The sequence below is a fragment of the Phaethon lepturus genome, unplaced genomic scaffold (genome assembly GCF_000687285.1).
Source record: "Phaethon lepturus isolate BGI_N335 unplaced genomic scaffold, ASM68728v1 scaffold756, whole genome shotgun sequence".
NCBI classification, from domain to species: domain Eukaryota; kingdom Metazoa; phylum Chordata; class Aves; order Phaethontiformes; family Phaethontidae; genus Phaethon; species Phaethon lepturus.
In genome coordinates this window covers 24,685-36,578 of record NW_010546712.1, presented here as the reverse complement: position 1 = coordinate 36,578, position 11,894 = coordinate 24,685, and the positions used below count along the sequence as shown (strand labels likewise).

Sequence of the window (11,894 nt, the reverse complement as noted above, 5' to 3'; positions counted from 1 at the left end):
CCTGCTACCTACACAGAGCAATGATGTGGAGTTTGTCATGGAAAATGGTACCCATTTTATTTTGAAAAACACCACCACTAGCCCAGTCTCACCAGGCAATGCGACTCCGAGTACCACTCCCGCTGCCATCACCACAAAGCCGATGCCTTCTGACCAAGCTGTGCTCGTTTATGATCAACAAGAAGTAGAAGCCATCTTTCTACTCATTCTGCTGGTTGTCATAATAGGAGAATTTTTCAGTGCTTCCTCTGTTACTATTGTGGACACCGTAACTCTGCAGTACCTCGGCAAACACAGGGACCGGTATGGATTGCAGCGTATGTGGGGGTCTCTGGGCTGGGGGCTGGCCATGCTCTCCGTGGGAATTGGCATTGACTATACTCATACAGAAGTTGGCATTGAAGGTCAAGGATGTAAAGCTCCTGAGTACAAGAACTACAGGATAGTTTTCATCGTTTTTGGTGTTCTGATGACAATGGCATTAATTGTGGCCACGCAGTTTCGATTTCATTATGTGCACTTCAAGCAAGATGAAAATAAGAGAAAAGAGGTTGAAATCTCACAGGTGGACAGAAGTGCCTCCAATGAATCCTCTGATAACACTCCTACCAGTATGAGCCAGTCACAGTCTTTCAGTTTTTGGGACCTAATAAAACTGCTGTGTAGTATCCAGTATGGCTCAGTGCTCTTCGTGGCGTGGTTCATGGGGTTTGGATACGGTTTTGTGTTCACCTTTCTTTACTGGCACTTGGAAGATCTGAATGGCACCACCACTCTCTTTGGAGTTTGTTCTGTGCTTAGTCATGTGTCTGAGCTGACTGCCTACTTCTTCAGCCACAAATTGATTGAATTGGTTGGTCATATCAGGTAAGATGTTAGCGATCATTAGAGAGCTATGCAAAAAATGTTGAATTTCAGGCCCAGCCTTGAGTTACAAAGTGAAATTCAAGCCAGTCCTTTTATTTTAAAAATCCAAGTCCTGGTCAATCACATAGCTTGCCTGATGGAGTTTATTATTATTATTTTAGGAGTTGAAAATGCTCTGAAATGTGTCCTTTGCATTTGAGTTGCGTGTTGGTACGTGCATTATGCCTGGCACTGTAACCTTTTGCAGATGGTTCCAGAAGATAATCCTAGTTCGCTAATGCAAAGCTCTGTTAGGGATCTTTACAAATCACCACCCACTCAAGGATTGTCTGTTTTGACATATAAATACCATTAATTTTACAATTTTTCTCCTGTGACTAGGAGTGTTCTGGAAACCTCCAGCTGTAGCCTGCTGCTTCCTTGTGGGGCAGTTCTTTGCTCCCACAGCAGCCTGGAAAGGTGTCACTTGCACGCTGAGAGGGAAGGAGGATGAGATGAAGCAGCGGGGTGAGCACCTCCTGAGCACATGCCCTCGTAATCAGACTCTGGGTGTTGGCAGAATGAGGTTGCAGCCTGGTAGTGTCACTTACCAGTTCAGTTCCTTGCTCTCTTCCTTTAGTTGCCACTGCACGTGTTAGCTACTGAGGTGGGATGGCTGTGCAGGGCTTCTCCCGTGGTTTTTGCCTTGTGTAAGTGAAACTACTTCCAGCATGTTAGCGAACACTGTTTTCCCCTAAATTCACAATTAACTCCGCATATTCTAAAACCCGTCACTCTTCTTTAAAAAAGCTCAGGGAAGGAATGATGGGGGGGGAATCTGAGTTAATGAAGTCGTAATGTTTTTTTTTTAATATTTACTCATGCACTCTGTGCAAGTGAGCAGAGAGCTCTGTGTGCTATTAGCATCATGTCCTTTTCAAATGCCCTGTTTATAATCATACAATCATTGAGATGCAAGTATTTTTTAAGCTGTCTGCACTGTTCTTTTTATGCGTTCTGTTCTGTGGTTTTGCTCTTTGTTTTTTTTTCTTTCGCTTTTATTGGAATGAATTTTTTGATTCGTTTGACCCCTACAAAAAATGCTTGAGATACTTAGCACAGTAATTTGAGAGATTACTTAAAAGATGGGTTTTTTCCTTCCTTTAAACTGAGGAGGATCTCTTTGAGTCAGTCTTCTAATCACTGCATTTAAAAATAATTAATGTGAGAAAATATGATAACTTGCATTGCAAAGACTGGAAGAAGGATATGATGATGGAGGAGTGGTGAGAACAGATCATAATCTTGGTAGCTAAGACAGCTTGCGTATGCTTTTTCAATGTACGTTGTTACAGTACAAAATTCAGGCTTAGACTTCAAATAGAGAAAGAATGAAAAACGAATGGTAGGCTTGTGAATAAGATGAACTAGAAGGTGATGGGAGCATTGGCCAGTAAAAAGAAAAAATTATGTACAGGATTAACTCCTCTTTTTTTCCTTTGTGCTGTTAAGCCTGTGAAGCTAAGATTGATTCAAGAGCAAGTTGTTAAAAGACTAGCTCCTATTTGCAATGAAGCAACATTCTTTATACCTATACCTGGGAAATGCACATTAGTCATATTGTAATGTTATCTAATGCTTGCATGTAACTTAGTCATCATAGTTTATGAGACGTCTCATTCTGGTTGCCTCTCTTCTTGTACTTTTTGAACTTTGTGTAATGCATAGCTTGTTCAAGAGGAGGCAACCTTTTTTTTTTTTAAGAGGAATGTATAGGAGTTCATAGCTCATATTCTTTGATAGTTCTGTATATGTCTGCTACCTTATAGTACAGATACTCTTTCTCCCATTAATAAGAACCAATAGTCTCCACCATATATCCTTCTTGGAACTGTCTTAGCCAGAAGCATTTAGGGCTGGTATTTTATATCTATCTAGTTTTTAGTAGCTCAAAATTCCTTGTTTACCATTTTGACATAAAAGCAGTTATATATTCATGGGAATTCTGGTGTAAGGTCTTGTATGAGGTAAGATAGAAGTACCTCCTAATCCACAGCTAGCTGTGAATATTTCACAGTTAGAGGGAAGGTGACTTGACATCTCTTTGGTAAGATGACTTCAGTGCTGAGGTTGTCGCACTTTCCATTGATTTCTGTTACTAATGTGTTTTTTTTTAAAGAGTTTAAAACAAGATATTTGCACTCTTTCTTCTGGGTTGTTAGACTCCTAGATGTAGACAGTCTTTCTGCAGTCATTATTTGAACATTATCACTCAGTCATTCCTTCCTGTTCTAATTCTTTGAAGACAGACACGAGTACCAGAATTGCACACACTGTCACAGTAGCAGGAAAAAATATGCTGTTGACTGTCCTTTGTAGAACGACAAGAAAACAGGCTTTACACCCTACTCAGACAGAAGCTCAGTTTTGCTCTTCTAGCCTTGTAAAGATTTCTGTTTCTACCGTTGTATGTGTTGGCATACAAGATCCTTACAACCTTTTGAAACCTATTCTGTTTCCACAGGGTGTTTTTTTTAAACTAATACTCCATTTATTTTCCAAGCATTTTAGGGATGATCATACTAAATGCCTGATTTCTGGCTTCATTAGCTCTACTGTTCATATACATGTGCACTGCATGTGTGCATAAGTTATACATGCTGCTAGTGTTTCCAGCCTTGTATCTTAGCAGGTCACTGGATGACTGGAGTAATGACAGGGATCAGTTTGTCTGGAAAGCTGTTCTGTGATTGTACAGATTTACGAGGGGAGGGAGTATTGCAGGTGATAGAAGGGTATTTTTTGCCTTGCCTCCTCCAGCCACCTTCTGAGAGACGACAGAGTAGATTTTCATTTAAAAGTAAACTAAAGAGTTAAAAGGAAGTCATCAGAAAGTGTGGTGAAGGCCACAGGTTCTTTGAAGGGATATTGTGATGGAAGAGCATAGAAGACTGGCTATTAAATACTTAGACGCCATTGTTGAATGGTATCCTGTGTAGAACTGCCCTTGAGTTTAGGAAGATGATGTTAATCTCTGAAAATAACCTCCTACTTGAGGTTAAACTTGAATATGTTTGTCTGACCATAATTCCAGCATGTGAGTTTTTATAGGAACCAGAGACTGGTAGTCATGGCTGTAAACAGCTTGGTCTCCTTAACATAAATATAGATTCTGTGCTTTAAATGTTTAAACTGTAAATTTAATATGGTGTCTCTGTGGATACTGCATGTGGGGTTCATAAGGAACATCTGTTTACATTATCCATTTAGGTCTGATAAAGAGCCTAAGTGATTATTACAAATACATTTTTGAAAAGACTGTAAATACACATACACAAAAGTTCTCGTGTGACGTACCCCTCCAAAAGCATAATTATAGAAATCTTCATAAACTGTAATTTACCTAAAACTATGTACATATTCTAACAAATTAAAAGGTAGAACCTGACTAAATTGCTGCTTTTAAACTCTGAATCCAAATCTTTCTGCAAGTGTAACATGATGGAAAAGCACAGGTAGCCGAGCATGTCAGTGGTGATGGAAAGGCAGTGAAGCAGGAGGGAGATCTCCTGGTCTGGCTGGGATGGGAAGAAAGTTCTTGGTGCACAGGTGAAGTTTTTGCTAGACAGAAGTGAAATTAAGGTGGCAGGAGCTGGTGCTAAACAGAGACCTGGTGCATCTGTAGTGCTGATGAGGAAAAACAAGCAGACGGTGAGGTGATTCCTTTGTATCCCCAAGGGTGTGCATCACCCTGGGCCTTACTAGTAGGGGAATGAAGAAAGGAGCCTGCAGTCCTTGTATGTTTGCTTACCTTTTGTGGCAGCTGTGTCCTTGTACACTTCAGAAATGTGATTGTACCTAAGAATTGCATTAAGTTGTGAGTATGAAAGGAATGAAGATACTTGTTTGGAACAGAAGGCATTAATTAAAGGGGGGGATGAAATTTATGATGCATGTCGCAAAGAACAAGTTTATTCTCTTTATTGTACGATACCAAACTTTTTCATGGCTTCCCATGTTTTATTCAATGAATACTTGGGCTTGTGTTGCCTAAAGGCAGCTTAAACCGGCTATTCATGGACCTTACATGTATCTGGAAGCAACACAGCTTGGTCTGATGTGTGATGGGGAGGGGGGAAACAACTTCCTGCAAGCTTACCCAACTTACTGAAGGTAAAATATATTGTCTTCTGTAAATCTGTGTTGTGAAACGCACAGACCTGTCTTTAACTTTGAATGTTTTTTGGTATCACTGACATGATGAAAACTATGGTACTGGTATTTTAGCTGTCAACGTGTGTATTTGGAGACCTCAAATGTTAACAAGATGCTGCATTTTTATGATTGCATTTCACTCTGGGTTTTTCAGTGGTTGTGTACCATTTAATTAAATCTTGGTGTGCTTTTGTATAATAATTAACTAAAAAAGCAAAACAAAGAATAACGAGCCCTTTCACAGTGCCTGTGCTTACACCTTAGTTATCAATTGCATTTATTTCACTTGTACCAAACCAGGGGTCAACCAAGATGCCATGTCTGGACAATAAATAATCCTTGTCCCTGAAAAAAATCTTTTCTCAAGCTAAAAACATGTTTTGAATTAAGTCTTTGTTTCCTAAGTTTATTTAAAATTAAGAGAAAGATAGCACCCCAGAGGTAAGCTGAGCTAAATCTGAAAACTGGAAGAAAGAAGTCACCAGGTTAAATGTGCAGTGGGAAAGGCACTGCACAAATAGTCTTTGTGCTTCATTGTCTAAAAACTGTTATAAGAGTTTTTTTCTCTTCGTTCTGAGATGCAGCATCTGCTGCTTTTCAACAGGATAGTTAAGTTTTATCCTGAGGCATGTTGTTACAAACCATATTGCTTCTGTGGGATGTGTTTTTAGAGTAGTTCTGAGCAGTTTGCAGATACTGGGACTATAAACTTATATTAGTTGGGGTAAAATTAATTCATCTAATACAAACCTGCATCAGGCTTACATTAAAATGGAAGAATGCATCTTTGAATGATTAGAAAAGAAGGTTGTTTGGAAGGGGTGTTGAATATGCTTAGAAATGGTCTCTCTGAAATGCAGTCCTGTGTAGAGCATGGCATGGAACTGCAGACTTAAAAGCTCAGTAGACCTGCTGTCCCTTAGAGTATTCTTTTTCCATTAGGATTTTGAAGAGAGTCTTAACCTTAGTCTTGGTTTGAATATGTGTTTGGAGTGGACAAGAGGAGAGTTTATGTTTGGGTGTAGGACTTAAAGAATGTATTTCGTGTTGAGCAAATGTTTCAGACTGGCAAACTGTTCATACACTTGCAAATGATTTCTGAAGCAGTAACGTATATTATAACACCAAAATAGTAAAGTGCAAACCATCCTGACTTCTCTTTTCCTTACTTCCTTTAGAGTGCTTTATATTGGTCTTGCCTGTAATACAGCTCGATACATTTACATCTCGTATCTGGAAAACGCCTGGACTGTTCTTCCAATGGAAGTACTTCAAGGTAAGACTGCAGTAATGCCCTTACAGTATAAGATCAGGTGCTTACATTCATCTTGTTTTCAAGTGAACTGTCATTAAGTAAAAATCTGGTATTTATCTATTTTTTTGGCCACAAATATGCCAGAATACCCAGGTTCATAAAACATTACTGTTTGTCTTGGGAAATAGATGACGTCAAAAGGGTGGGTTTGCATTTGATTGTGCACAGTTCTCTGTTTATTCAAACAGAACTGTGTGAGACCAACACACCCTTTAACTAAACAAAGAGACAGAAGTGTGAGCTCGGGACACACCTACTGCAAATCCTGTTTGGTGGTAAATGTGAACTTCATTACATGCAAAAGGTTGTGGTTCTTGAAAGGATACCATTAAAAAAAGAAAAAGAAAAGAAAGAAGATAGTCTGGGTTATTCTGTTTATGTTAAAATATTTCGTAGTTTCTCAGTGGTATTGTTCAATCATTATGTTTAGACTACAGAATTTTCTTTTTTTAATAGCTAGAGAGGCATTTCTTTGAGTAGCCTTACATGTGCTAATAGAGCTTTTTTAAGATACCTGCCCTTTAATTAATTTAATTAGAAGGACAGAGGAGTGATCTATGAAAAGTAATTTGAGTCCCATTTTCAAGTTGTGTTGTCAAAGAAGTCTGGAAGACCTTCATTGCAATGTTAAAGTATAAATTGTTCTAACTTAAATTTTATGGCATTTTTTTGAGTCTTTGTAGTGGGTACCACTTCTCAAAACTAGGAAAAATCTAAACTATTTTACTTTCTGTTTCTTCAGTACTTGACGAATACTGAAGTATTTGGGTTTGCGAGCTTGCAAGAGGATGATTAATTCAAATGTAGAAAAAGCTTTCCCTGCCTCTAAAAACAATTATACCATCTTTATTAAAGCCAGTATTTTGGCTTCATAAAACACTACTTATAAAATTTTCCACAGATATATTTAGAAGTTTTATTCTTCTATGTCCAGCATAATTTGCATTTGCATTAACTTTTTCTACTGTATTTACAGAAATCTTTGTAAGGTAGATTTTAACTTAAGTTATAAAATGCAATTGGAGAGCACTCTGTAGATCTCTCCATATATGTAGGAAGAAATCTATCTGTGTCCTGGCCTATTCCCTCCCTGCTGCCAAAACCAGTTTATTGTATTAAAGCTGCCACAACAGCAAGCTTCTGAATTTTGTTACTGAAAAAACCCAAACCACAACTATGGAATTGATACCAAGTGTTAAAATACAAAAATGTTCCAAAGAACCTGAAAAATGCGTATGTATTACACTCTTGCCTGCTTAAACATCTAGGGGGAACAAATTATGAATACAAAGCTTTGGATATTACCTTCTAGGTAATGCTGTTTTAAAGACACCCCAACACAAAATACAGGAAAAGAACTTGTGTCTCAACAATACAGCCGTAAGTTTGTGCCCGGAACCATCCTATAGTTGTGGCTGAGAAAGAAGTTTCTTCTACTGTGAATCTTGTTTTCATTCTGCTGAAATTTCAGTATGAATTGCTTAACGTATAGGTTTGCTTTTACCGTAAGTCTGTGAGGGAGCTGTTTTGGTGGGGTTTTTTGTGTGGTGCAAGCTTGAGTAATTGAGATTTAAAGAAAAAACTAAGGACCTTCAAAATAATAATAAATTTATCAGCCAGACTTTCTCTATATCGAGCCACTGCTGAATCATGTACACTTGGGTTAATCTTGCTATTTGCAATTATTTATAGTCAGCAAATGAGAAAGTTAAAAGCAAAACAAACACCCGTCCCCCCTCAAAAGCTTCTTTGTGTTCTATGTGCACTTTTCAGCCTACATCTAACATGGTTTATTAGTGTCCGTGAAATCCATAGGCACCCTGTATGTGTGTCTAGTTACTGCCACTACATTTGTTATGTTCCAGTAATCTCATTCAGTGTTGCTGAATGGGAGATCAAGTTTATCTTTTTGGAAGTACTGTTCATTTTTTTTTCCCCATCTTTATTCTTTTCCCCTCCCCACTCTTACTGGTTTTAATCTCTTCTTGAGTCATTATTTCTTTTGCAGCAGTTACCAAATCCTGTTTCTTTGGGCTCTGCTTTCTTTCCTACACATCCACTGTCAGTATGGATAAGAGGTGACACCTTAGTGAAATTTGGTGAGGTAGAAGCTCTTATTTTTGTCAAGTGAGTTTATTGACAGAGGGAGGTAAGAGTTGTAGCTACTTTGCATATGTAAGGCATATTTAAAAACAAAAAGGGAGTAGATTGTGCAGAACATGTGGGTACCATGTGGGCCACGTCACTGCACCAAGTTGAGAGATCTTTTAAATCCCTTGGTGAAGTCCTTGCTATAATTGTAGGCAACTCTTTTTCCAGGAAGCTGTCCAATTCTATGTAAATTCCAGTTCCATCAGCTGGAGGGGTTTTAAGATCAACAGTTTCAGCTGACTTTTGTAAAGATGTATTTTTGTATTGAATACGTTTCTGCAATACAAAAAGGATTATCCCCATGTGCTGTGCTGAAGGGCATGGAGGGATTTCTGGCAGATGACTCTGCAAACTGCATCTATTGATTGTAATAAGAGCTATGCTGTGTTTCAGTTGCTGTCAGTGTAACTGGAATGGGGAGGACTCTAAGTGCCTTGCACTCTCAAAGGAATAAATGAGGAGATTTAAACTCACTTCTTAATTTAGAGTTTTGAATCTGTATGCTGTATTGACTTGCACATGCAATGTATGAAAATAACAGCTTAGGTTGAATCTTTAATAACTGAGAGTTTCAAGACATCCTGGTAGGCAAATATGTATAGTACATATATGCGTCATCAGTCTCTGAACAAGCAAGCAATTGTGTTCATTTTGCACTTCACAGATTAAGTTTTAATATGCTAGTTAGCTGCAACTTACATTGTTCCAAAGCGATGGTCCAAATTCTCTGGTAACAGCTATGCTAGTTCAGCAATTTGCATAACAGGAAATTTCTAAATTGCAAAACTATATTGATAACCTGAAACAAGCGGTGTTCCCCAGGGCTCGGTTCTGGGGCCGGTCTTGTTTAATATCTTTATTGATGATCTGGATGAGGGAATTGAGTGCTCCCTCAGTAAGTTTGCAGATGACACCAAGCTGGGTGGGAGTGTTGATCTGCTGGAGGGTGGGAGGGCTCTGCAGAGGGATCTGGACAAGCAGAGGTCAACTGTATGAGGTTTAACAAGGCCAAGTGCCAGGTCCTGCAGTTGGGTCACAAGAACCCCCTGCAACGCTACAGGCTTGGGGAGGAGTGGCTGGAAAGCTGCCCGGCAGAAAGGCACCCGGGGCTGTTGGTCAACAGCCGATTGAATATGAGCCGGCAGTGTGCCCAGGTGGCCAAGAAGGCCAACAGCATCCTGGCCTGTATCAGTGGCCAGCAGGAGTAGGGAAGTGACCGTGCCCCTGTACTCGGCACTGGTGAGGCTGCACCTGGAATACTGTGTTCAGTTTTGGGCCCCTCACTACAAGAAGGACATTGAGTTGCTGGAGCGTGTCCAGAGGAGAGTGACGGAACTGGTGAGGGGTCTGGAGCACAAGTCTTAGGAGGAGCAGCAGAGGGAACGGGGGTTGTTCAGTCTGGAGGAGAGGAGGCTGAGGGGAGACCTTACTGCTCTCTACCACTACGTGAAAGGGGGTTGTGGTGAGGTAGGTGTTGGTCTCTTCTCCCAAGTTATTAGCAATAGAACGAGAGGAAATGGCGTCACATTTTGCCAGGGGAGGTTTAGATTGGATATTAGGAAAATTTCTTCACAAAGAGAGCAGTCAAACATTGGAACAGGCTGCCCAGGGAGGTGGTGGAGTCACCCTCACTGGAAGTATTCAAAAAACATGTAGATGTGGCACTTCGGGACATGGTTTGGTGGGCATGGTGGTGTAGGGTTGATGACTTGATGATCTTAAAGGTCTTTTCCAACTTTAAAAATTGTGTGATTTCTGTAAAAATTAGCTCTTTTCACTTGGCAGTTACCCAGCAAACCCCAAAACAAGTACTGTTCTAAGAAGTGACTCCTAATATTGGTCCAGCAACCCAGTTATGTCTAGGGAGCAAAAACCATGGGTCTTTAACTGGCGATAATTAGGCTACATATGTCTTTTGAAATAAACCTGGCTCCCCAGATCTTCAGCTCTTGATTTATATGTACGTTATCCTAAGTTTGCTAAGCATTGTTGTTCTAAGCGTAACACTAGGGTTGTTACACTTGTTGGATCTATAGTCCAGCACTTATGACTTGGGTTAGTGGTGTTAGCAAATAATGTCACAATATATATATTGTGAACAACTTCTTTTAAGAAAAGAGTTGTGATTAGCAGTAATCCAGACCAGACTGGTTGTAAAAGTTCTTGTAAAAACTCTTCCAAACTGTTGTACAAGTAATGATAATAAAAATCATATTAGTAATGTACACATACTAAAACCAACCAACAAAAAAAGCCTGTACCTTTAAAGGCAAGTGAAACAAACTGGTTTAAAGGTATGGGTTTGTTTTTGGTGGAATGGGGAACACTATGTTCTATCTGGATTGTCTAGTAAAGGTGAAAACAGCCAAGAACCTGTTGGTTAAGTAGGACCTTTTGTTTTCAAACAAATACAGTGGTATTGTGCTTCATGGTTCAAATAATTTCTGATGGGTTTTTGATTTCCTGGCTTTAATACTTGACTTACTCTTTAATAGCTGATAAAAAAGAATGTTTTACATTAATTTATATCCTTTCTAAAACAAAAACACATTATCTATATTAGATTAGCTTTGCTTTGTTATTGGGATAGTTCTTGGTTACTATTTTCAATGCATATGTGGGTCTGCATTAAAAAAAAATAGATAGTGAGTTTTAAAACTGAGCTTTTTGGATGGCAAGTCTGTGAGTTTTAATCCTTAATCTGTAAATGGTAGGGGAAAATACACTCGTGCTAATGTAAGCCTTTTATTTTTCAACAAGATGATGTACTATTGCCAAAACCAGCTCTGTGATATATAAAAGTGGCCTTTACAAACCCAAATCTTGGGAAAATTTTTATTTAGATTTGGAATGAAATGGAACTGTACAGCCTTGTGGACATCTAACATGTCTATACCTGAACCGTATCAATTCCATAACAGTGGTATTTATCCTTTTACAGCTAAGCAAAATCCAAGTTTATTCTGTGAGCATGCTACAAACTCATGTGTTTTCTTGCCCTTATGAGTCTTCAGCCTAAATGCCTAAGTAATTATTGAGTGTCCAACTGTTCATTAATAAGTCAAGTGTAGAGGACAGAAACATGTTGACTGAATCATCAGTTGTGCCAACATTTTTTTAAAACCGAGGCAGTAGAGCTTAGGCATTTGTGTGATGACTATTTTTAATACCACTCAAATAAGACAAAAATGTTCCCACTCAATCTGAGGGTGGCAAAATAGTTCAGCCTTATTTAATGTGTGACGAGCTACAAAACTGTTTTGTTTTTCCAACTTCTCCACAACCCTGCCTTTTCCTGTCCTGTTCTTCCCCCCTCCACAGACACCAGGCAGCCGCTCACAGGCGAGGGCTCCACGTGCAGCCTGTT

At 39.2% G+C, this 11,894-nt stretch overlaps 1 protein-coding gene across 1 annotated transcript in view; it reads left to right on the top strand.

The window, feature by feature from the left end:
• The window catches only part of MFSD6 (major facilitator superfamily domain containing 6), a 19,471-nt gene that overhangs the window by 693 nt on the left and 6,884 nt on the right, over positions 1–11,894 (top strand). The window contains exons 2-3 of the mRNA XM_010289371.1: positions 1–867; positions 6,240–6,337. Coding sequence (XP_010287673.1) covers positions 1–867; positions 6,240–6,337 — 965 coding nt within the window. The remainder of the gene's footprint in view (positions 868–6,239; positions 6,338–11,894) is intronic.